Source organism: Pseudoliparis swirei, chromosome 23, assembly GCF_029220125.1.
Source record: "Pseudoliparis swirei isolate HS2019 ecotype Mariana Trench chromosome 23, NWPU_hadal_v1, whole genome shotgun sequence".
NCBI classification, from domain to species: domain Eukaryota; kingdom Metazoa; phylum Chordata; class Actinopteri; order Perciformes; family Liparidae; genus Pseudoliparis; species Pseudoliparis swirei.
The window spans coordinates 20,436,624-20,463,661 of NC_079410.1; the positions used below are offsets into that span (position 1 = coordinate 20,436,624).

At 43.9% G+C, this 27,038-nt stretch overlaps 2 protein-coding genes across 2 annotated transcripts; both read left to right on the forward strand.

The window, feature by feature from the left end:
* Positions 1–710: 710 nt before the first annotated feature.
* Positions 711–17,090, forward strand: LOC130188333 (26S proteasome non-ATPase regulatory subunit 11A). Its single transcript, XM_056406634.1, has 13 exons — positions 711–827; positions 1,480–1,581; positions 2,235–2,431; positions 6,215–6,272; positions 6,477–6,671; positions 6,776–6,920; positions 7,028–7,088; positions 9,757–9,819; positions 9,977–10,102; positions 10,737–10,772; positions 10,860–10,911; positions 16,324–16,467; positions 16,731–17,090. Exons 1-12 carry the CDS (start codon positions 737–739, stop codon positions 16,464–16,466), a joined length of 1,269 nt encoding a protein of 422 aa, XP_056262609.1. The 5' UTR covers positions 711–736; the 3' UTR covers position 16,467; positions 16,731–17,090.
* Positions 17,091–19,712: 2,622 nt separating this feature from the next.
* On the forward strand, positions 19,713–26,434 carry LOC130189068 (homeobox protein Dlx3b-like). Its single transcript, XM_056407716.1, has 4 exons — positions 19,713–19,874; positions 19,932–20,103; positions 22,286–22,470; positions 26,003–26,434. Exons 1-4 carry the CDS (start codon positions 19,713–19,715, stop codon positions 26,432–26,434), a joined length of 951 nt encoding a protein of 316 aa, XP_056263691.1.
* The last annotated feature ends 604 nt before the right edge of the window (positions 26,435–27,038 follow it).

The window sequence follows — 27,038 nt, forward strand, 5'->3', positions numbered from 1 at the left end:
GTTTCAAACAACGTGGATGTGGTGTGGTGACAACAAAAAAAGTCACCTGCACCCCCCCCCCCCGTTGTCACCTTTTTCACCCCTCATGAGTTTGCAGGTATGTAGTTTAAATGGGTTCCTTAATCCCAGTAACCACCTTGTGAATGTGATTCAACTGTTCAGCCCTGAAAACCCAAAGCTTGTATTACAGTGCACACTTAAAATGTTTTAAAGTTTTTTTAAAGTTTTTTATTTCATTTATATCAGTTTTCCCTGTATTATTTTTGTCTCCACATAGTTACTTCCACAAATATCTGCAGCTACACAATTTACTCGGTCTATAATGCTCCGCACTTTTATTTCCGTCTGATCAAATGGTATTACAGCTGCATATTTATGGCCACTTGAGATATAGTGAAAATCTCCTACAATTACAAGATGAGTGGAAATAACAGCAGAGTTAATCGTGGAAACCCTGAAAATTGCTGGCTGATTGGATTAATAACTTCAAATAAAACATTGATTACTCTACGTATTCACAAGCTATAAAGGGAATACCATGTGTCATCATTAATAAACCAGATAGTTCTGAAGTCCAAAATATTTGTCACGTTTTTTTTGACGTGCCTGAACTTCTTTGCATGCTGAACTCCTCCATCGCCGCTAGGGGGCGGCATTGTCCCGACCGCGTTGAACGACCTGACCGGAAAACAAATAGGCAAAGCGGACTTCGGAGCAGCAGGCAGGCAGAGGAAAGATGGCAGCCGCGGCAGTGGCTGAGTTTCAGAGAGCACAGTCTCTTCTTGGAACGGACCGGAATGCCTCTATCGATATATTGCACTCTATAGGTGAATATAATTGGCATAACGCCACACTGGCGAGAAAACAAACAACTGCGAACCCCATAACACGGACGCTGCCCACCCGTCCATCATGTGTGAGGCAGCCCGAGTTAGCAGGCTGGCAGTAGCGAAGCTACGGCTGGTTAGCTAGTCTCTTTTCTCTCGCTGCTTGCGCAGTGAGTCAGCAGCAGCACCAGCGGGCTAGCCGTATAGCTTTGCCGGACGAGCTAACGTTAGCATGCCCGACTCATTCATTTGAGGGGAACCTGCTGGCGGGCGGGCTCGCGACCCGTTAGCGCGAGCCTCGTTGGCGGGTGTTCCTCGCCTTGTCAGGCCGACGAGGGGACGAATGTGGAGCGTGGTGGACTCTGGTAACACCGCCGACTTTTTTCAAAGCCATTCAGGTTGTGCTCATGTGCCGCACGACGCTGTGTGCCCACTATAAAAGCGCAGATATGTAGCTTAGCTGTCATTGTCGCTTATTGTTTAATATGACAGCCACTTGGCTGCCTGTCACTCAACCCGAGGGACCCCGGGTCTCGAGACCGACGGACAGGGTGGAACGCCAGTGTTTCTTTCACCGGTCGCACATCACGGTGATTAATTCTTGTCAATACGGACCCGAATACATCATTGTGTGTGTGTATTTCTGTTGTAGTGAAGCGGGACATCCAGGAGAGCGATGAGGAGGCTGTGCGCGTTAAAGAGCAGAGCATCCTGGAGCTGGGTGGGCTGCTGGCCAAGACGGGACAGGCTGCAGGTAACAGGACGTGATTGCTCGTGATCGACGCACACGCACACACCTTTCTTTCATTATGCCACACTGTGTCACTACAGTGTTCCGAGCCACAAGGGTTAAGACTCCTGGCTCTGTTGAGTTTTAAAAAACATTTTAGATCTAAATTGGACACAATCATGTCTTTTGATTTTATTGTCTGTCAAGAAAAGACTGATCAAATGGGTTGTATTTCATTTTTTGTTTTAAGAGTATCCCGTGGATTTTTTTTGGGGAATTCAATTGTGACTGGTGTCAAGGTGACCTGAGGGTGTTACCAAAGGTGCATCATGGGATTCTGGTAAAATGTGTGCTGTAAAGCGGTTGAGTAAAAGTTGTTTGAAATGTTACGAAAGCTGAAAAATACACAGTTAATGCAGTGAATGTTTTGTTCTTATCTCGAGACTTCGATATCATCCCTGTTTGCAAACCGATAATATTAGGTAGTCCTGAGTAACTAGATAGCGGTCTGTAATGTTCTTTACTGCAATATCAAAGTGGTTGTTAAACGGCTGAAGGTTAGTCTTTTATTAGTTATACTATTTGGAATCAAATTTGTTTGCGTTCACCAGCTTTTTCGATTCCTTGGTACTCGTGTGCAGTACCTCCTTTCGCTTCCTCTCACTCTCTTGTCTCAGAGCTTGGGGGTCTGCTGAAATACGTGCGCCCCTTCCTCAACTCCATCTCCAAGGCCAAGGCAGCCCGGCTAGTCCGCTCCCTGCTGGACCTGTTCTTGGACATGGAGGCCGCCACGGGCCAGGAGGTCGAGCTTTGCCTGGAATGCATAGAGTGGGCCAAGGCGGAGAAGAGGACCTTCCTCAGACAGGGGTTAGAGGTGAGACTTGAGGTGGTGCTGGTGGTTTGCTCAGCCTCTGGAGCTGCTCTGGTTTGGTTTGGGTGAGTGAAAACTGGCCATTTGTACGCAAGATATGGCACCAGATAGCTGTGTCAAGATGCCAACAATTGTGGGGGGATGTTTGCATTGTCGCCCCAAACTAGGGCTGCAACTAACGATTATTTTGATAATCGATGAATCTGTTGATTATTTTTTGGATTAATCGGATAAAAAAACGTAATTTTCAACCCTTTATTCAAAACAGGCTTCGTACGGTCATGGAAAACCTGGAAAAGTCACGGAATTTTTAAATGGCTATTTCCAGGCCTAGAAAAGTAATATTTTTTTTTTTAATCCCAAAATGTTTGGAAAAGTAATGCAAATGTGTTATATTCAAATGTTAATTTACACGGAATATATACTGTATGCTTTGGAATTCTCATTGTTAGTTTACATACTACATCTTCTCACTTGTTAATGTATACACAGAGTTTTCACAAAATGTTTAATCATGGAAATTTGGTTTAAAGTCATGGAAAGGTTCTGGAGATCCACTGGTCAGCATGTGGATGAACCCATCACAAACAGAACTGGCAGCGCTTTACTCTCCTGAGTTGGCTATTTATGGGTTAAACGCATCAAATGTGTCGGTGAGGGGGCGTGGCTTATCTCCGTTGCCTTTCTTCGTGGAAAAATATTTTCTGCCACGGAATAAATAACCACTTTTTCTACGTTATACTCTTGTGGAAATGCCACTCACGTCGTAACATGTAACGCCCTGGTGTCTGGGTTCATAACGTCACCGTAGGCACACACAGCTCCGTGAATGTCTCCGACTACGTAAATGACTTCCGCTTCCAGTGCCACGAGCGCAGCAGCAGCCAATTAGATTCATCAACAGCGGAGCAGCTCAGCGCTGATTGTCTCTCACAACACAACATTATGGTCTGTCCTCTTCCTCCGCTCTTGTTTCTCCTGCGCCCCTCTGCGCTCAACTTAACTTTTTTTATTCTCCGCGACTTATTGAGCGCCGTAATAATCGCGCGACTCAACGAATCGATAATGAAATTCGTTGCCAACTATTTTTATAATCGATTTTTATCGATTCGTTGTTGCAGCCCTACCCCAAACAAACGGGCCATCTCAAGATTAGGATTGACTTATTCTGGTTTAGTTATCTATGTACTCATAAACACTAGCTGAATCACCGGAAGAATCTTCTTTATTTTGCCATTTGACCCTAACAATTGAAATTAATATTGACCTCTGCTAACATTAGCGGAATATGTTAGCACATCATTAACTGGCGCAATGCTACACAAGGATTTAATTTTTTTCAATGACTCCAGGCCTGGAAATAACTTATAAAATTCAATGACTTTTCCATGACCGTATGAACCCTGTTTTGAATATAGGGTTGACATTTTTTTTTTTAACCGATTAATCCCAAAAATAGTTAACAGATTAATCCATTATTAAAATAACCGTTAGTTGCAGCGTTGTCATTTTCACACTGTTCTGTAGCGTTAGCTTCTTTCTTTTATCTTTTCAACCTGTTTTTGCTGCTCAATCAGTTTGACCCCCTTCTGTCTGCTTCTCCAAATCAGTGCAGTTAGTACAGTGTGGGCTCTGTGTAGCGTTGCGTACGGGGTCAATCATGCAGTATTTCTTGGATACTGTTGCCACCTCAGCGGGTGTGACCAGCAGCTGAACTTAATACAATGAACAAACCGAACCCGGCTTCCCCAAACATGTAGACTATCTTAAGTTCTCATTTATGTCCTGAAAGAATTCTTAAAGCATTTCTGACTATTTTATATTTTTCTGTCTTGTAAAGCAACAAATGTGAGTAAGTGTAACAAAGTTTTTGATTGAAGGCACAACTTTGTGAGCTTGATGTTAATCTGTTGCTTGTGTTATTGTGACCGGACCAGTCGAAAACACCCCACTTTTTATCAATTCTATTTCACAATAAACCATTCCCTGAAAAATATGCACCCCTACATGTGTGTGCAATGTTTGTTTTCATGTTGTTAAAATGTTGTTGCAAACAACATGTAGTGTTGTGCTGCATACACTTTATATATTTGTTATTTAAGTAGCAACCCATAAACAAACAAGTGGTCAACAAAATATATACACTACCGTTCAAAAGTTTGGGATCACCCAGACAATTTCGTGTTTTCCATGAAAACTCACACTTTTATTTATCAAATGAGTTGCAAAATGTATAGAAAATATAGTCAAGACATTGACAAGGTTAGAAATAATGATTTGTATTTGAAGTATTAATTTTTTTCTTCAAACTTTGCTTTCGTCAAAGAATGCTCCTTTTGCAGCAATTACAGCATTGCAGACCTTTGGCATTCTAGCTGTTAATTTGTTGAGGTAATCTGTCTGAAATTTCACCCCACGCTTCCTGAAGCACCTGCCACAAGTTGGATTGGCTTGATGGGCACTTCTTGCGGACCATACGGTCAAGCTGCTCCCACAACAGCTCAATGGGGTTGAGATCTGGTGACTGTGCTGGCCACTCCATTACAGACAGCATACCAGCTGCCTGCTTCTTTCCTAAATAGTTCTTGCACAATGTGGAGGTGTGCTTTGGGTCATTGTCCTGTTGGAGGAGGAAATTGGCTCCCATCAAGTGCTGCCCACAGGGTATGGCATGGCGTTGCAAAATGGAGTGATAGCCTTCCTTATTTAAAATCCCTTTTACCTGGTACAAATCTCCCACTTTACCAGCACCAAAGCAGCCCCAGACCATCACATTACCTCCACCATGCTTGACAGATGGTGTCAGGCACTCTTCCAGCATCTTTTCACCTGTTCTGCGTCTCACAAATGTTCTTCTGTGTGATCCAAACACCTCAAACTTGGATTCATCTGTCCATAACACCTTTTTCCAATCTTCCTCTGTCCAATGCCTGTGTTCTTTTGCCCATACCAATCTTTTCTTTTATTGGCCAGTCTCAGATCTGGCTTTTTTTTGCCACTCTGCCTAGAAGGCCAGCATCCCGGAGTCGCCTCTTCACTGTCGACGTTGACACTGGCGTTTTGCGGCTACCATTTAAAGAAGCTGCCAGTTGAGGACCTGTGAGGCGTCTATTTCTCAAACTAGAGACTCTAATGTACTTGTCTTCTTGCTGAGTTGTGCACCGGGGCCTCCCACTTCTCTTTCTGCTCTGGTTAGAGCCCGTTTGTGCTGTTCTCTGAAGAGAGTAGTACACACCGCTGTAGGAAATTTTCAGTTTCTTTGCAATTTCTCACATGGAATAGCCTTCATTTCTAAGAACAAGAATAGACTGGCGAGTTTCACATGAAAGTTCTTTTTTTCTGGCCATTTTGAGAGTCTTATCGAACCCACAAATGTGATGCTCCAGATAATCAACTAGCTCAAAGGAAGGCCAGTTGTATAGTTTATATCTCCAGCATAACTGTTTTCAGCTGTGCTAACATAATTGCACAAGGGTTTTCAAGGGTTTTCCAATCATCCATTAGTCTTCTAAGGTGATTAGCAAACACAATGTACCATTAGAACACTGGAGTGATAGTTGATGGAAATGGGCCTCTATACACCTATGGAGATATTTCATTAGAAACCAGACGTTTCCACCTAGAATAGTCATTTACCACATTAACAATGTATAGAGTGTATTTCTGATTGATTTAATGTTATCTTCATTGAAAAACAATGCTTTTCTTTGAAAAATAAGGACATTTCTAAGTGATCCCAAACTTTTGAACGGTAGTGTATATATATATATATTTTCCCCTCCTCAGGCTCGTCTCATCGCACTGTACTATGACACAAAGTGCTACCAGGAGGCGCTACAACTTGGTGAGTGTTGCATATCCTGGAGTTCTTGTTTATTAGTTTCTTGAGAACAAAAATAAACCTTTTGTTTAAAACTAAAATAAAAGGTGAATGAAGGATGTTTGCTTGAGAAATTTGTTGTCTTTTTTTAAATTTCTCACTTTTATAACGGGGAAATTGTATTTATTTAGTGAGCATGGCGTCAACTCTGAACCTTCCCTTCCGCAGGCACCCAGTTGTTGCAGGAGCTGAAGAAGATGGACGACAAGGCCCTGCTGGTGGAGGTGCAGCTGCTGGAGAGCAAGACGTACCACGGGCTGAGCAACCTGCCCAAGGCCCGCGCCGCCCTCACCTCAGCCAGGACGACCGCCAATGCCATCTACTGCCCGCCAAAACTACAAGCGGCTTTAGACATGCAGTCAGGTACAGAGGCAGGACAGAAACTGTTGTGAGAGATCTGTTGCTCAAGCTGCAGGCAGGAGAAAACGGCCATTTCCTGTTGACCTGACATGGGTGTTTGTTTCCAGGGATCATTCACGCAGCGGATGAGAAGGACTGGAAGACGGCTTACTCCTATTTCTACGAGGCCTTTGAGGGCTACGACTCCATCGACAGCCCCCGGGCCATCACATCCCTTAAATATATGCTGCTCTGCAAAATCATGCTAAACTTGTAAGTGGCACACTAATCAAATGTCACCACCAAACGATTTGCACCTGGTATTGATGGATGTGTTTTTGTTGCCCTGCTGTTTCTCATGCGTGTTGTTTCGGTTTCAGGCCAGAGGACGTCCAGGCCCTCACAAGTGGCAAGCTAGCTCTGCGGCACGCTGGCAGAGAGGTAGCATTTTAACATTCCTACGAAACTTTGGGTTCTAATTTCAACCATTTGCAATCACAACCCCATCAAAATTGTCTGAAGGTATGTTCACACCAAAAGCGACGCGATGTGGGCGATGCATTTTCAGCGGTGCAATTTTCGCCCCGAGTTGAAATATCTCAACTTCGAGGCGATAATTTCGCAACTCGGGCCAATCAGCTCTCATCGCTGTCCTGCCGCCGTTGAACCAGAACAAGACGGACAATAATGTTATGAACACAATAACAACATTTAGATGTTCCGCTCCCGTAGCGCTGGAAGCGGAAGTCTTTCAGACGTAACAGACAACTTAATCGGTGAAAGTGACCGAGCTGAGTGAGCCTACGGGTGATGTCATGAACCCAAACACGAGGGCGTTAGATGTTCTGACGTTTGTGGGATAGGGATTGGTATCGTTTGGGTTTTTTCCGATACCAGTGCTAAACCGGTACTTTTAAAACGATAAATAGATATAATGGATAATTTATTATTTCTTGGCCTACTTTTATGAATGCAAGACTTGCAATCAACGTTACGGTACTAATCTGAGTTCAGGCTGCTCTTTTATTCATCGGTCTCCACGTGTTCAGGGGGACCGGTGACGGTCTCCCCATCGCGCCCAGCCTGACGCTGGTGTGCTCGACACGGGTTCACGTAGTCACACACGGCGCACGCCTCTGCTATCAAAGTTAAATATGATAGGCTATCGTAACCTGCTGACAGAGCGGAGTCACCAGAGAAGTTCATAACAATAGTTATTTTCAATTTCAATCGGCTCAGGCACCGGAAGGAAGCACCGAAATGTGCGTTGCGTTTCAGTCCGGGTGGCACCGGTTGTATTGGAACCGGTGCCCACATTGGCACCGGTTTCCGGTACCCAACCCTAGTCCTCAACAAGTATAAAAACAGAACTAGTGGTTCATTATTCCGTGGTGGATGAAGTAAATGATAATGGTCTTTACGGAGGCAAGCCACGGAGTTAAGCCCCGCCCCTCGCGGACCGACGCAACGCTTATGGCGTGAACACGGCAAATGGTCGGGCGAGTAAACGCAGGCGTTTTGGTGTGAACGTACCTTCAGGGTGTGCAATATTTTTTTATGTCAAACTTGCTTGCTGTCTTTACCGGGACTCCCTGGAATAAGAAATTTCATCTCAATGGGATGTTCCTCGCTAAAAAAAGGCTAAATAAAATAAATTAGAACAGCGTTTTTTCTCTGCTCTAAAGTGAGACGCTAACGTGATACATTCATTCCCAAGGTCAGGAGCACGTCATTAACAAAACACAGTAATGTGTAGTTTACTTTGAATTGTATTACCTGAAACATGCAGTTTTAGGATTGACTTAAATAGGCTAAGATATGGTTTTGAACCAGCTAACGCATAGCTTAATTATCAGCAACAGTAACTAAGGGCGTCGGGTCATTCAGGGTTTTTCCTGGGTCAAAATGGGTCTTCGGTGCTCCCAAAAAAATTTTTTTGGGAGAGGTCTGTGTTGTCATCCCACCGTAATTAGCAGACATCTATGTATTTTTTTTCTTTCCATAAATAATGGAGGCTATGCTTGAGGAAATCATTTTGCTTCCACTTTAGATTAAAATAGATAGGCTAATAGATTGACAATAGTCCAGGTGTATTCGTGCATGTCGGGCTGTTGAGTGAGTGATCAGCCGCTGGCCGCTCTGTCCATTCGCGCACCTCACAGTTGCGTATTGATCAGACAAGAAGACACGCTTATCAACTCGATTACTATTGATCAAAACAGAACGAGGGTTCGGTTGTAGCCTTATTGAAACATACTATTGAGAACATATTCGCTGACATGCACGTGATGAACACATTTATTTATTTTTCTTTTTTTCCATCGCAGACTTTTTTTTGCCTAAAGGTGCGTTCACACCAAAAGCGAAACTATTTTTTCGCGCGACTGAATCTCATGAAAAGTCAACTTACAGACGCTTGTGGCTGCGATAGACGCGATATTTTCCCGGGCGGCGCGTTTGGGGCGACGCGATGTGGCCGATGCGTTTTCAGCGGCGCAATTTTCGCCCCGAGTTGAAATATTTCAACTTTGAGGCGGTAATCTCGAAACTCGGGCCAATCAGCTCTTGAGTTCCGCTCTCGTAGCGCTGGAAGCGGAAGTCTTCCAGACGTAACAGTAACTTCATCGGTGAAAGTGACCGAGCTGTGTGAGCCTACGGGTGATGTCATGAACCCAAACACGAGGGCGTTAGTGTGGGATGTCCACGACAAATATAAAGCAGAACTAGTGGTTAGTTATTCTGGTGGATGAAGGAGATAACGGTCTTTACGGAGACGAGACACAGAGATAAGCCCCGCCCCTCGCGCAGCGTCTCGACGCTCATGGCTTGAACACGGTGAATGGTCGAGCAAGTAAACTCACGCGTTTTGGGCGACGCGAAAAATAGTTTCGCTTTTGGTGTGAACGCACCTTTAGGCGCTCGGGATTTGTCATAGGCATTGGGGGAAAACGGCTTAGGCGCGCGCCCACATTTTCTCTATGCAGGAAAGACCCTGGTCATTGAAAGTCAGTTTTTAATTTGAGATAGATGGCTATCCCTGGATATACTGTAGTTACATATTTATGATGAATGTGCCCATAACCTTTGGTTTTATATTCTGTTTCTGCAGACTGACTCATTGAAATGTGTGGCACAAGCCAGCAAGAACCGGTCGCTGGATGACTTGGAACAGGTTTGTGTCTCGAGTTTTCATGCAGTATGTGGACTTTTCTGAGACTTAACTGTTCAATAACAACATTATTAATGAGTCCGCTGTTTTATCGGTGTGCCTTTCTGCATGTTTGGCCTTTTTACCGGGATTCAAATGTTCTATTCCCAATTACCCTAAGGCACTAATTGAGTACAAAGCTGAGCTGAAGGACGACCCCATCATCAGCACCCATCTGACCTTACTGTATGACAACCTGCTGGAGCAGAACCTCATCAGGGTCATCGAACCGTTCTCCAGGGTCCAGGTAGTCCTCAACACCTCCTTGTGTTCATCAACCTGTGTCTGACCTTCTGACAGACACAGAACCGCATCCAGGATATACGGAGCATTTGTTCAGTCTCAGAGGAGTCAATCTGAAAAGATTTATGACCTCAAGAAAATGTGTTTTTATTTAGAAAAAACAGGCATTACTGGACAAAGTTAAGAATTGAAAGAAATAATTTGTCCTGTTACAATATCTGCTGTAGATGGAGGATGTATTGCCCCCGAAATAACTGTCATAATAATGATAATGCAGGTACACCCTTTCTGAAAGCAATGAACTTTGAATTATAAAAGACATCAAAAACATTTTTATTTAAATTTTCTACGTGTGTTAGACACACGAAGAATTTGATATTCATACATTGTAACTGGAATGTGAGGACCTTTTAAAAATCATTGGTCAATGTCAAGTCTATAAAACCTTCAAATAATCGAGGTCATTTCTATTGAGGTACGACAAGTCAATAAAGTAATTATTGTGGCGGGCCTAGAAATAATCGACTCATAATATACCAAAACGGTTCATTGAGATTTAATATACTCTGTATGAATACACTTCCAGTAAACTAATGTAAGTCTTTACTCATTCTGCTTGTCCTTCCTTTCTCCGACAGATGGCACATATTTCCTCCCTCATCAAACTGTCCGAGGTACGCTCAGACCTTCTTGTTGTCGGTGTTTCTTTTGGTTTCTGGACAGTCGGAGAAACTCCCCTTCTAATTGCGTGTGTTTTGCAGGGAGACGTGGAGAGGAAACTATCACAGATGATCCTCGATGAGAAGTTTCACGGTATTTATTCAGTTATTTTGCAGAGACAATGCACACCAATCAACGGTTGGACTGTAAGTGAACCAGAGTTAGCCAGAGAGGCTAATTTCCATCTGCTGTCCCCGGCCAGATGTTTTTAAGGTAGCCTTAAATAACAATCTCAAAATAAAATGGAAATAAAATTCATAGACAAACAGACAACAACATATAGACAAAAACCAAAACACAGCAAAAATAAAGGGTACACCAATAGACCAGAGCAGACATAACGGGCTCCAGCATGCGTCAGGCAAAACAAACCCAGCTACAGTAAGACATACACACACAAAACAAACACACATATAGACGAAACAAGCATGCAGGACAGACAGCACATTGCATGCCTGATTGGTAACACACCATTCCTTAAGGTGTTTTGTGCGTGTACTATTTCTCGTACCTGGCTAGTGTAGTTAAGCGGGATAATTTCGAGGATGGGGATTACTACACAAGTGAGGCTTTTCGGTTCCACGAAGCAACTTTGGAAAAATCACCATAGCAACAAATCCCAAAAATTGAACCTGGATAATCTGGCCATGCCCCCTAAAGCAGCGGTCCCCAACCTTTTTTGAGCCACGGACCGGTTCCGTGTCAGAAATTATTTTCACGGACCGGCAATATAAATGACATAATAAATATGACATCATACAATTATACGAAGTGCCAAAACTACAACTCATCATTACGCCGAATTAGTGTGAGCCGTGCGCTTGTTTACCTGCAACGAGCCGCTGATGGAGACGGCGACACAGACGTGTGTTTGGTCCGCTGCTCCTAACCGAGTTCTGGTCGCTGTCATTAGAACACCGGCAGAGTTGTTGTGTGAAATGTCCCTTAAGGCCACCGTCATTTGCATCTCCAACACATGTTCTTCTAGCTCGGACGGGCTCGATTCACCGGGTGGGTTTGTTTACAAATGGGTTGCAGGTCTATTCTTTTGCAGTCGGGTCTTTTGTGGTTGGAGTACCGCTCAAACTCTTTTAAAAGCCTCTTCCACCCGGTCAACGTCTGGAACATGTAGAATATTCCGCTGTTCACTCGCCCACACAGTAGCGACTTTATCGGCCAACTTGAAAACAGTTGTCATTTCCCTGAAGTGACAGAATTCATTGAGCAGGTTGAATATGTTTTAAGATTCTTTGTCACTGCCGCCAGCAGAGGGTTCGGCGCGTGAGACTCGCCTGCAGCGATAAACCCGAACTTTAAGACTCCTGAACACGGCTCAGACATACACATGGGTGGATCCGCTCCTTTTTCAAAATAATATATTTTTCCGACTGATTAAAAAAAAAAAAACCTGCCCTAAAGGAAATGGATCTTAAGGTGCATTCACACCAAAAGCGAAGCGATTTTTCGCGTCGCCCAAAACGCGTGAGTTTACTCGCTCGACCATTCACCGTGTTCTCACCATAAGCGTCGAGACGCTCCGCGAGGGGCGGGGCGGGGCTTATCTCCGTGCCTCGTCTCCGTAAAGACCGTTATCACTTCCTTCATTAACCAGAATAACTAACCACAAGTTCTGCTTTAAATTTGTTGTGGACATCCCACACACTAACGCCCTCGTGTTTGGGTTCATGACATCACCCGTATGCTCACACAGCTCGGTCAATTTCACAGATGAAGTTACTGTTATGTCTGAAAAACTTCCGCTTCCAGCGCTACGAGAGCGGAACACAAGAGCTGATTGGTCCGAGTTGCAAGATGACCGCCTCAAAATTGAAATATTTCAACTCGGGGCGAAAATTGCACCGCTGTAAACGGGCCGCCCACATCGCGTCGCCCCAAACGCGCCGCCTGGGAAAATATCGCGTCTATCGCAGCCACACGTGTCTGTACGTTGACTTTTCATGGGATTCGGTCGCGTGAAAAAATAGTTTCGCTTTTGTTGTAAACGCACCTTAACTTCCTCATTGATGAAGCAGCGATATTGGATAGATTAGAGTTTTATAGGGAGAGAGTTCTTATCACATCATGATGACTTCCTATATAGAGCGCTATCCATTCTGCCTACAAGCAATCATTTATTTACAGACCTTCTCGAGCCACATTGAACTCCACACGCCGCAGCCAGCATTGACTCACAGACTGTATGCAGCCGCGCACTTTTTTGCAAGTGCTACATTGTTGTACAGTGTCGGCCATGCAGAACATCAGGAAAGCCGCTGTATGCCGAGCTGTTCATAAAGTTTATTTAGCGCTTGAGAAACTTCTGGATGTGCTCATTACGTTCCCTGGCTCATACACAGATTCACACACACATATTCAAACTCCTATTAAATATTGTCATCGCCACATACATGTACTAGGGCTGTCAGCGTTAACGCGTTAATCTATGCGATTAATTTGGCCACGATTAACGCACTAAAATATTTTAACGCAACTTTGTTTACTTCCGGTGTGCGTTGAAGTTTTTTCACTCCCCTGAGTGTCAAACAGCGGCAGTGCAGTTTGACACTGTTTCCGTTTTTAAAACTGAGTTCTCCGTGAAAATACGGAGCAGACATCAGTTTAAACTCCTGGATTAATCAGTCGGGTTTCCTCCTCCGCTCCTTCCTCCCGTCTCCCCCTCCGATACACAGGGGCGGGGGGGGGGGGGGGGGCGACGTGTCGGGTGACGCGGCGCGGAAAGAACTTATCACACGAAACCTTCAACGTGATTTGTCAATCCGTTTGTCTGTCAACATTTAGCGAAAAAAACAACCAATGAACATTCAGTAAATCACAAAGGACCTCCCACCACACAGGTAAGGCTCATTAGCCACCTGTCAGTCAGAGAACCAGAGAACACGGCGCGAGGACAACTGTCTCATGATAGAGAGCTGTTGATGTATAACACGTGGGTATGTGCAGTGTTGGGCAAGTTACTGAAAATTAGTAATCAGTTATAGTTACTAGTTACTTCTTTTAAAAGTAATTGAATTACTTTACTAGTTACTGTATATCCAAAGTAATTAGTTACTAGGGAAAGTAACTTTTAAGTTACTTTTATGTCTGCTTTTTTAATGTCATGAACAGTACTGAACAGTCAAACACAATAAACATGTTGTAGACCTATTTATTGCAATCAACAGGGCAACAGGCCTTCAAATCAAGCAGGAGTACAAAAGTCCCTTTTTTAGTTAACTTAATACAAAATAACTGTCTCAGTGATTTAACAGTGTTTTTTTTTTTACCACATTAGGCCCAATGAAATAAAAGTGATTGGCCTACAGTATTAACACTAATTAAAAGAGAAAACAAAGGTGCCTTGAGGTGCTGCATATAATTGAGGGGGGGGTGCTAGTGAGGCGTGTACGTGCTGATCTGGAGTCAGTTTGGTAGGATTTGGGTATAAATAAATTATTTCATTTAAAATATGGATTTTTATTTAAAGATATTCATGTAATTTGCATGCAAAATAGGTCTACCCGAACCAGCGGACACAAAATTCAACCAGCGGCAAAAACCGCGGACCTGGCAACACTGGAAGTGGCTGTCAATCACAGTGTGGCACCGTGCATGCTGGTCGAGGGGGCGTGCCTGTGATTGGCGGAGTAGAGGGGAGGCGTGCCTGTGATTGGCGGAGTAGAGGGGAGGCGGGGTTAACCTGTCGGAAAACGGAAGTTACGGGTGGTTGACGGGAACCGTTGTTGTTGATGTTCGAGCTGCTGAGCCGAGAGGAGCACGCTGTCTGTGTTTGTGAATGCCCAATAAAGGGAGGAATAATAACGTCGTCCCGTCTCCGTGTCATCAGTCCATAACGTCCGAGACGTTACAATATCATTGCGCCACCAAGGTCCTGCGATGTCAGATCAGAAGCAGGTGAAGTAGCCTAGCTTGTCTTCTTGTCTGCAAGTGTTCATTTTTCACAAAAGAGAGTAACGCGAGTAACGAACTCATTTAAATTTCAGTAACTGTAACTGCGTTAGTTGATTTAAAAAAATACTTCGTTACACTCTCGTTACCGCTAAAAGTAGTGGAATTACAGTAACGCGTTACTCCCAACACTGGGTATGTGTCATATGCAAAAGCCTTTAAAAGGTGAATTAAAAAAAAATGCCCCCAGCCTCCAGAGCGTGAACATATTTGAATGTCAGTCAGTTTACCAAGGTCACTGGTTCTGCTGTTGTTCAATGTTAAAGATGACAGGACCAATGGGGTCTCAAATATACTTCTTTTTTTGTTGCTAATCTGGATGTTTCACTGAAGAAACAATTTATCATCCACGATATTAAATACCTCGCTGGCACTTTATAGGTAGGAGCCTCTTTGAAAACACAGCTCTGTGGGAAGTTTTGTCTTTAAAAAGAAGAAAAAAATAACTTTTAATCGCGATTAATGAATTTCAAAATGTGCGATTAATTAGTTAATTTTTTTTAATCGATTGACAGCCCTAATATAAACATATATATTATCTACTTGTTCTAGATGAGTTGAGCCCTTAAGCCGGCTGCCAGCAGGCACATTTAAAGAAATATAATTGGATTGATTGGGACAATGAGGGACTTAAAATGATCTGCTACATCTCCCCAACACTTGTGCGTTCACACCAAAAGCATTGCAAGTAGATTCCATGAGTCAATGCACAGATGAGGATGGATGCGAATAAAGAGGATGTTCATCCAGTTACTTAGACGTAGTCGGTGAAAGCCACCGAGCTTTGTGACCTACGGGTGATGTTATGAACCCAAAACACGAGGGCGTCAGATGTTCCGACGCTTGGGCGATTTCCACAACAAGTATAAAGCAGAAATGGTGGTTATTTCTTCCATGGTGTATAACTGTTTCCGCAGCACAAAGGAAGTGAATGAATTTAATGACAGCGGTGGTGGATGTTCATGATGATGGCCTGGAATTCCTCATATTCCTTCATGATCATCTCCTGCTCGTCAGTGGAGAAAAAAGAGGCGTTTCCTTTGAGTTTATTTGACATTGTGCTGTTATAAAATCATGGTTTCGGTGATCGACGCTTCCCCCTGTTGTCGGACGGGCACGCGCAATCATCCTGCGGACTGACGTCTGGTTCAAATTAACGAGACAGTTTGAGGGCGGATCAGAAACTGAGAGCCTGATGTCTCGTTAAATTAAGCAGGATAATGAGACATTTGATCAACTTTGTTCTACCACGTACGAGAAATATGGCTCTGTAGCCTCTTACCGGCAACATAAACGTTTGGCTCCGGTGACACTTTGCAAGCCCTCTTGTTGAAGAACAGACAAACAGTATTTTTAACATTCAGATGAAAACAGGCGTTTGCAAAACATTTAGCTACATTTGTCATTGTGGATGTGAGTTTAAGTGCGGCTTGTTCTTTGCATGCACATAAATCACTGTATCGTCAACATACATTTGAATATCACACAGATTTATTTTTACTGTCATCACCCTGTGTTGCGCCTCCTCCAATCCAACAGGTATTTTGGACCAAGGTGAAGGTGTGCTGATCGTTTTCGACGAGCCGGTGGTGGACAAGACGTACGAGGCGGCGCTGGAGACCATCCAGAACATGAGCAAAGTGGTGGACTCGCTCTACAACAAGGCCAAGAAGCTGACATAAGGTCAGCGCCAGCAGATCTCTTTTGGGGTTTTACAACTGTCCTGTGTGGAGATGAAAACAGTAATTGTGTAATGGATTACATAGTGAGGTCATAATTCAATTTCCTTTCTTTACCTCTAAATGCCTGCTATCGATGGATCAGTGATATTAGTATAAATTGTTCTTTGAATACAGCACTTGCCTTATGCTTTGAAAGATTAGTCACATGTCGTCTTTAACCCCCCCACCACCTCTCTCTTTCTCTCTTTCTCTTCCTTCCTTAAGAGAGAACAAACGCGTTTGGCCAGTCAGGACCTTCTGGTTGCTCGTTCATGTCGGGCCGGGAGGGACGAGGAGAGGACGAACACTTCAAGCGACCCAGCGAGCAAACAAAACCAGCCAACCAAACCGAAGATGGCCTCTCTGCCCCCACCCCCTCATCCCTCTTCCCAACCAATCAGACCGTGGTTGATCCGACATGAAGTGGACAAATTCAGGCACTGAATCTCTGCTCTTCTACCATCTCCGTTTGCTACTGTATGTCAAATTGGGACCCCCCCCCCCATTCTTTTTTCCTTCTTGTTTCCCTCTGCGCTGGCCATCAGGGAATCTTGTAAAATACCAATAAAGAATACGTACACAGTACTTACACATGTATTATATATGGGGAGAGAAGGTTGGTGTGTTACCTTCAGGCCCTGAAACTGAATGTTTAGGATTTCTCTTGACGACCCGCCTGGAGAATGTTTTTCAGAAACCAGTGGCCATCAGAATCCCTCGCGTCATCTTCAACCCTTATTCAGACCTTTGTCCCCGCCCCCTCACTCGCATGGCTTTCTGGGATTCGTGGACCACAAAAGGGAAAACTCTCCGTAGCACACGGGACCACGCCACAAGGAGAGGTGGACATTCATCGACGCACCGGGGTCTCCCCTTTGGTTCCCCCCCCAACCACCCATCCACACTTCCTGTTTGTATATCACATTGCCAAGCAGCGGGTGATTAGCCAGACATGTCCTATTTTTTATTTATTTTTGAATACTAATGTGTAAGATCTGAGAGCTAGCTTGGTCGCGGTGAGCGACCGGAGAGGGAACTCTGCGTTTTTAGACGTGACATTGGTCGAGAGAAAGAAGAAGCGGGTTTCGCTGAAGAAAATCAAGCTGTACATTTTTGCAAGGACTCAAGATTTTATCAAATATGACATAATAATAACAAAAAAGTAAACCTGCAAGTTTTATGTTCCTGGAGCCACCTGTGTTCCAGGTGTTTCTGAAGCAAAGGGCTTCACATGTATTTCCTTGAACATGTATCAGCTACCCTGCACACTTTAGACCAGCGGAGTACGCTCCACTAATTTGGGAAAAACTGGAATAACAATTTGGATTATTTCAAAAAAATAAAAATAAAGGGAGAAAAAAAACATTCCTGCATATAGTCTACATCAGGCCTATTCAACTAGCGGCCCGTTTGAGTTTAACTACGGCCCGCAAGACTGCCTGCAAATCAGTATAGCTTGGTAAGAAAAAATAAAACTGACTGACACGCGTCTTTTATACATTGAGACATTTAACCCAGAGCCATTGAGTTTCACTGTTGCCTCAACCAAACCTGTATGGTTACATCTTTATGTTACGCACCCCTCCTGGTTTTCCTGCGCGTGCGTTCTGTTCTCTTAACATCTGCAGCGGGGCTCTGTCTCGCGCACCAGATTTGTCACACATTCACAAACATATTGCTGGAGATCTTCAAGCCACCGTTCATATCCATGTCGGCGGTTACGATTGTATAAGTGAGCAGTGCATCACAGCCACGGAGGAAGAAATACATTTTCGAAAAAATAAAAAGATCGCCCGACCTGGTTTCGATACCTTTCACGCAAAAGGAGTCTGCACTCAAAGACATGCAGTCTGTGCGCTGCGCCACTAGGTATTAGTGTCTTGTCAAGTAATTTATATATTGATCCATTAAGTTACATTTCTTATGTTTTCATGGGAACAGTTTGGTTTGGGATCTGAAACAACTGGTTGCCTTGAGCGGATATTTACACTTGTTTATGTTTATAGTGATGCTTGTTCGCAACACTTTTGCCACACAATACCGACGCATTGTCGTGTGTGACTGTTTACCTGTGGAAATATACATTACTGTTTTTAATTTTGAGCCATTATTTGATCAATATTCTGTGCGGCCCTCACACATCACCGCTCGCTGAAAGTATAAAGGATAACATAAATGTTCCCGGGGAACCGCGTCCAAACTTTCAGAATGTACACGTCCAATGGATCATAACAGTCCAGAACAATCTTGCGAAACATGAACTACCAAAAACGCTAAAACTCAAACGTGTGGTGTCAATTATAAAGTGTGGCGCCGCTCCATAAATGATGAATGAGGCATATTCTAGATGACACGTTCTGTTCCTCATGAGAATGCTACATTAAAATCATAAAACATGTTCAAGGTCTCCCATTCATTGTTTATGGAGCAGCTCAAGACTTCACGCCAGATGACGAATGTTTGAGACTTCCCCTCTCTGGCTTCTGACAGCAGCTCATGTTCACAGATATTGACTTTAACCCATCTGCCGCTCAATTATATGATTTATTCAAATTATTTTGTTAATAACAATATCTGCTTTTATACCATATCTTTTAAACAGCATCCACCTTAAAAACCAACATTAAGGGAACTGTATCTGTCTGATTGTCCCCCTGGGGGGCAAGTCAACACGTGCGCAGACTAATTGAGTCATGATTATCTGTAAACAACTCCCAACATAGGTCCGCATCTGCCTGTGAATGGAGGCCGCGCGTAAACACCTCCAAAATACATCCTGTAGGCCGTTCTTCGTTCTCCACTGCGCGAGAGATACCACGCTGCGTCCAAGTCGTACGTGCCCCGGAGGGAGGGATGGGGGAGGGTTGGGAGGGAGCGAGAGAGCTTTACTGGGAGGTTTCTGCGGGGAGAAGGATCGGAGCCAGACAGGCGACAGTCAAGAGCCGTCTTGGCCCTGGAGGCAGAGGGCGGGCGAACCAATGAGAAGGAGTGCCCCCCCCCTTCCCTCTTTTCTGTGCGGGCTCGGCTCGGCGCGCCCTGTAATTAGGAGCTCTAGTTGGGTTGGGCGCCGCCACGGTGGACAGCCCGGGCTGCTGCAGTCGAGGGACTTTTGGAAGACGCCAGCTCCGGACTGAGAAGGTCCCCCGGTAAGAGAGCGAGACCTCACGCGCATTTATCTCTCTATAGAAAAAACTAAATCAAAAAGAAATGAACGGGCAGTCCTCCCCTGTCTTCGAGGAGAAGAAGCCGTCCCTCCCCATCATGGCTGGGAGCTCCATCTCGGCCACCAAGGATTCTCCGACCCTGCCTGAGTCCTCGTCCACGGACATGGGCTTCTACAGCGGCCAGAGCGCGCAGGAGTTCTACCCGGTACCGCAGCACCAGCAGCAACAGCAGCAGCAGCAGCAGCAGCAGCACCACCACGAGCAGCAGCAGTCGTACCCGGCGCAACAGGTGAACCCGTACGCGTACCACCACCACTACAATTTACACGGGGTGGCTGCTGGCGGCGGCTACCCAGTCGCCAAGGCGGAATACCCGTACCTCCACTCGGCGTACAGGGAGCACGGCGCGTTCAGCCGGGAGGCGCTGCAGGACGGTAAGTCCAAAGACAAAACAAAATAAACCCACAACTAGATAGACTTTAAAGTTGGGTCATTTCAAAGAACGGGCTTTACCCTAAACACTCTCTCCATCACCCCCCCCCCCCCCAGCCCCGCCCGAGTCTGATGCATGGCAAGAGCTCACGTCTAGCCACATGCACCCAATAATTACGCGCGAGTTCTTACGCACGGAGTACATGTCTCCACTGGGGTTTTAACTTTCTTCATCGCTTCTATATGCATATTGTTTGAATATTGAACCCCTAAATCTCCATCAGATGAAATCAGTAGAGTGAAAACTGCAGCTTGTTGTTATACGGGGAGACCGGGGACGTAACCCCCACACACACACACACACACACGCAACATTCATTGATGTCACATAGGACCCCTATTCCCATTTATTGTGGAATTATTTTAAATTTTGTCCTGAACAAAATATAATATAGCTGGAAAAATAATTCTCAAATTATTATAAGATATTCGTGTGTTTTTCTTTTTGCTATATTTCTTTTAGGACTAGAATGGTAATAAGGGTTCCACAAACACTGCATCTGGGGTATTATTGGATGTAGTTCTTACTGCTACCAGGTCCAAAGTAGAGTCTTTATTGTCATTAGGCCGGAGGAAGAACTAATAAATGAAAGATTTACTTTCCAAGGCGGATGTTCCTCCTTCAACCTCACCATTGCACTCAAGTTTACCAGGAAAAATAATATATATATATATATATTATACCACCTGTGGGAAAAAAGGAAAAAGGAGATACTTTCTGGCTAAAGGCTTAGCCTTCAGGAGGATTTAGTTTTTAGGAGGTCTCTGAGTTTGACTTGTTTTGTGTCTCATTGTCAACTTGTAAGCTCATCTGGTCTTTGAACTTCCTTCAGATTCTGATGTCTGATAGGACGATGAGCCTAAAGGTCTTTGGATGGAAGCCATGGCCTAGTTCTAGCAGGGGACTTTTTCAACTTTACCTCCTATTCAGAATAAAGAAGTCATTAATTAACAGTCGGCTTGTGTGCAACTCAATAAATAGGTAACCTAAACCGTTTACGCTCACACAAGTAAACTAATATCACAAGAACAGCTGTTCGCAGATGGCAAAACAAACTCCACAGGCATGTGTTCAGTGTTTTTGACATTGCAGTTGGGAGCTGACTCCTGAAAACGGTCCCGAAGAACTTTGGCCCTCAGCCACGCATCTCTAGTGTCATGACATGTCAGTCAGCTTTGGCCTTTGAAACATCAGGCTCCTTGTCGTGGCCACGCCCACTTAAATAAATAACAAATCAAAAGAGAGTGACAAAGTCAATTCGTAAGTCAACAGAAATGCCTTATTAATCATCAAATAATATAAAAAATATTAATAAATACATTGTTTGAATATGAGTAACTTATTACAATGATGAATAGAAGAGCGAAAAAAGTAAAGATACATCAAATAGCACAGGGGCATAGCCAGAACTTCAGTAATAGTGAGGTCAAAGTGCCCTCAAATGATAGATTCATTCCTCCATACTTTCTAACATCAAATTTAATTCCACGATATGAATTATTTTGGTACAACAGTATTAAAATTGAAAGACATTTAGTGTCAAAACACTGCAATTACCCTATAAAACATAAATTTTGTAAATCGCTTTTCGGTTGCTAAAATTCTAGTTGTATAATATTTTGAAAAAAGTTTGAAAACAGTTTGAAGTTGATACAAAAACAAATGTGTCGATTAAATGCAAACAAATGTTGTTTTCCAAGTAAGTTTGGATATATATATATCTGTATATATAAAAAGAAAGAAAAAAAGTTACTTTGGAGAATAACAGCACAAGCGGGGAGAGATGTATACAAGCAGGCCTCCGGGCTACATGAAAAGCACCTATAAATCTCTGTCTCCCTCCCCGGCTGTGGGAGACACTCAGACCAAAATTACAAGTTCAGAGGGTTGCCGGAATTTCTTTGAAATCTCCGGGGTTGTAGCGGCCGTGTCTATTTCTGTGCACAAAGTGCCATGCGAGTTCATTGTTGGAGAAAAAAAAGTCTCTCTTGCAGGTCATGCAACAGAAGACGTAGACGGCACCGTGACGTGTTCATCTTTACGGTTCCACAAACGGACCGGAGAGGAGAAAAAAGAATGTTGCGCGGATATCACACGACCTCTTACTGTTTCCTTTTCCACAGTGAAAGAGGAACCCGACGTGGAGGTGCGGATGGTCAACGGGAAGCCCAAGAAGGTGCGCAAGCCCCGGACCATCTACTCCAGCTACCAGCTGGCGGTGCTGCAGAGGAGGTTCCAGACGGCCCAGTACCTGGCCCTGCCAGAGCGGGCCGAGCTGGCCGCTCAGATGGGCCTCACGCAAACGCAGGTGAGGCCCAAAGACATAATTATTCAAGAGCAAGCGCGATGCCTTACACAAGTGAAAACATGGCAAACACGTTATTGTTTTCGGCATATGAGATTTTTACTTTGAGTTGAAACCGCGGACGTTTTTAATTTTAAGATCAATCCCGAACTGTCACTTGAAGCATTTCAAATGAAAGTATATGAAGTGTCACTTGAAGCGTGTCAAATGAGAGTATATGAAGTGTCACTTGAAGTGTGTCGATTGAGAGTATATGAACTGTCTTTTGAAGCGTGTCAAATGAAAGTATATGAACTGTCACTTAAAGTGTGTCAAATGAAAGTATATGAACTCTCACTTGAAAGCGTGTCAAATTAAAGCAAATTAAAATTTCAGATCAACTTACCAACGCTCGGACTAATTAACATTCCTGTTTAATTTGAGACCCCAAGTACTGTATGCTTGAGGTGCATTGACAATAGCTGTCAGTTGATTTTTACGAGCATCGATAAAGCACCAGAAAAAGAATTAGCCATGTGAAGGTACAGCTACGTTTATTCAATTCAATTCAGTTTATTTGTATAGCCCATTTTCACAAATTATTAATTTGTCTCAGAGTGCTTTACAATCTGTACATATAGACATCCCTGTCCCAGAACCTCACATCGGATCAGGAAAAACTCCCAAATAACCCTTCACAGGAAGTAAGGGAAGAAACCTTCAGGAGAGCAACAGAGGAGGATCCCTCTCCAGGATGGACAGGTGTAATGAAGCCATGCCGGCCGCGTATGGCTTTTAGTGCACGCTAACGCACATCAGCACACCTTGCTGGCTAGCTCACAAACAGCGCTCTACACAGTGTTTGCGAAGGAGTTCATGAAGGTGCGTTCACAACAAAAGGGAAACTATTTTTTCGCGCGACTGAATCCCATGTAAAGTCAACGTACAGACACGTGTGGCTGCGATAGACGCGATATTTTCCCGAGCGGCGCGTTTGGGCGACGCAATGTGGGCGACGCGTTGACAGCGGCGCGTTTTCAGCGGCGCAATTTTCAGCGGCGCAATTTTCGCCCCAAATTGAAATATTTCAAGTTTGAGGCGGTAATCTCGAAACTCGGGCCAATCAGCTCTTGAGTTCCGCTCTCGTAGCGCTGGAAGCGGAAGTCTTTCAGACGTTACAGTAACTTCATCGGTGAAAGTGACCGAGCTGTGTGAGCCTACGGGTGATGTCATGAACCCAAACACGAGGGCGTTAGTGTGTGGGATGTCCACAACAAGTATAAAGCAGAACTAGTGGTTAGTTATTCTGGTGGATGAAGGAGACGGAGACCAGACACGGAGATAAGCCCCGCCCCTCGCGCAGCGTCTCGACGCTTATGGCGAGAACACGGTGAAGCGTTTTGGGCGACGCGAAAAATAGTTTCGCTTTTGGTGTGAACGCACCTTTAGGCAGATACCGCTGATAAGGTGGAAATGTACTCTTCATAGCTTAAGAATAAGGTAATATCAATATGATATCTGAAGATATAATATATATGCCAGCCTGAGGCCCTGTGTGTAGTTTCTGTTATGACAGTTTTGTTTATGAAGTCATACTTTCGCTGCCTCAATGATTTACTACCACGTGAATTATCCGCTTGACTTGTGGTGCGGGCTGTTTTTTATCACGGCAGCTGTAAATCAATGTAGAGGATTATTTCTCTAAGAAAACAAAGGCATGAATTTAAAACGTATGATTGTCATGTCATTTGATCTGTTGCCCTTGTGGAGTTCATATTTTTTTCCAATTGACCGCTTTACAATATCTCTCATTTTGCCATAATGTTACAGTTAAAGGTCTTGTAATCTAGTCTAGGGCTGCAACTAACGATTATTTTGATAATTGATTTATCTGTTAACTATTTTTTCGATTAATTGGATAAAAAAACAAAAAACTGTAATTTTCAACCCTTTATTCAAAACAGTGTTCATACGGTCATGGAAAACCTGGAAAAGTCTTTGAATTTTAAAATAAAAGTCCTGGAAAAAATATAATCCCAAAAGTTTTGGAAAAGTAATGCAAGTTTGTTATATTCATGTTCATTTACGCTGTGTCTATACTGTATGCTTTGGAATTCTCATTCTTAGTTTAAATACTACATCTTCTCACTTTATGTATCTACCAAGTTTTCACAAAATGTTTAGTCATGGACATTTGGTTAAAATCCTGCAAAGGTCATGGAAAAGTTATGGAAATCCATTGGTCAACATGTGTAAGAACCCTGTCAAAAAAAGAACAGACAGCGCTTTACTCGCGTGAGTTTACTTGTCCGACTATTTGTGGTTGAACGCGTTATTTGCGTCGGTGAGGGGTCGTGGCTTATCTCCGTCGCTTTGTTCCATGAAAACATATTTTCCACCATCCACCACGGAAGAAATAACCACTATTTCTACGTTATACTTCTTGTGGAAATCCCACAAACGTCGTAACATCTAACGCCCTTGTGTCTAGAATTATAACATCACCCGTAGGCTCACACAGCTCGGTGAATGTCACAGACTACGTCTGAATAACTGCCGCTTGCAGCGCTACGAGAGCAGCAGCAGCAGTTAGATTCACCAACAGCGGAGCAGCTCAGCGCTGATTGGCTTGCGCAAGATAGCATTATTCAATTCAATTCAGTTTATTTTGTATCGCCCATTCTCACAAATTTGCCTCAGAGGGCTTTACAATCTGTACACATACGACATCCCTGTGCCAGAACCTCACATCGGATCAGGAAAAACTCCCAAAAAACCCTTCCACAGGGAAAAAAGGGAAGTCTGTCCTCTACCTCCGCTCTGTTCTTTTTTCTGCTGCGCCGCTCTGCACTCAACTAACTTTGTTCAGATTCAAACATCACTGCGACTTATTGAGTGCCGTAATAACACAAGGAATTGATAATGAAATTCGTTGCCAACTATTTTAATAATCGATTTTATCGATTCGTTGTTGCAGCCCTAATCTAGTCTATTAGATGGACTCTGCTGGTTGGAAACAGTTCTTAGACAATACCTTGTTGTTGCATGAAAGCTGGTTTATTACTGGTAAAAGTCTTATTTATTCATTATTATTATTATTATGAACAAACCTTTTGCCTTATTTGTTGTGACAAAACATTTTGAGAGGATTTATTTTTTTGGCAACAATTGTTCAGTAGATCCATTTGACGAGCAGTTTAGATGAAGGAACTGCTTACTCATGGATTAATATTGCACCTGGTAGTGGATATCAATTAAATAAAGCAAGCCTACAGAAGATGCATTTCATTCTTCTCTGGTGGAGGACAAAAGGCCTATTTGCACATCCAACTGAATGGAAATCAATTATTCACTCGCTTTTAGCTCCGTGTTTGGTCTCCTCCACCTCCTGTGAAAAATATCTGTCACTTTAGCAGCTAAATGCTCCACTACTGCATACTCCGGATATTTTCACCTTAAGCAGATCAAACCGGAGCTAACACAAGACTGAACAATGGAATTTTAATGAACATTGCTTTTAAGTTGATTATTGAACATTTGATGCTCGTTCTTTTAGGTCAAAATCTGGTTCCAGAACCGTCGCTCCAAGTTCAAGAAGCTCTACAAGAACGGAGAGTTTCCGCTCGGGGAAATTCCTCTCGAGCATAGTCCAGATGCCAGCGATTCCATGGCCTGCAACTCTCCTCCATCCCCAGCTGTATGGGAAAACAGCAATGGTAACAACAACAACAACAACAACAACGCTGACGGCAGCAACAACATCAACACAAGCAGCGGCATCAAGAGTAATGCGTTGGTGGATGCCACCGCCAGAGGGCAGGGTCCCTGTCAGCCTCCTGTGGATCCCTCGCCCGCCGCCTGCATGGAAGACTACACGCACCAGAACTGGTACCAGCAGCAGGGTGCACATTTAGGCCTGGAACAGTCGGGCCCGACGCACCACACAGCACCAACGGCAACAGCACAGAGTCTGGGAGCTGTCTACTGACGCTGACACAAGGAGGCCTGCGCTCCAAACACCTGCAGGGTTTTATTTTAGGGGGGCGGGGGGGGGGGGGGGGGTATATGGAAATAGAAACTCCTGACAGTGATCATCCGACACGAGTCACGACTGTAAAAACCCAGCCCACATGTTGTCACACAGACTTTTCTACAGCATTTATAAACTCCTGGAGATGAGCAGGTGAGCTGAGATTGATTTTCTTATTTGAAATCACTGATAATACAACATTTATATTTTAATTATGACCATATTTATTCCCCCAAAAAAGCTTCAGTCATTCCTTAATTTCTCCTCCTGGAAAGAGACCTCTGACAAAGCCTTTTCCCTCTCAAATGGAATACTACTGACATTTTCCTGGCTTTGCAGTAAATTAAAGCCCACCAAACCAGCGTGAACATTAACATCTGTTGGGCATTACATGGACAGATCATGTTGAAGGTGGGCAACACTGAAAGGATGATAACCTTTTTAAATATAACATTAATATCAGCCGAACGCAGGAGACAAACTGTAGAGAGGGTGTAGATGGAGGGTGTTTTGGTATTAGGCCCAAATTAGAAACCACATTTTTCCACTAGGAATAAAGTCG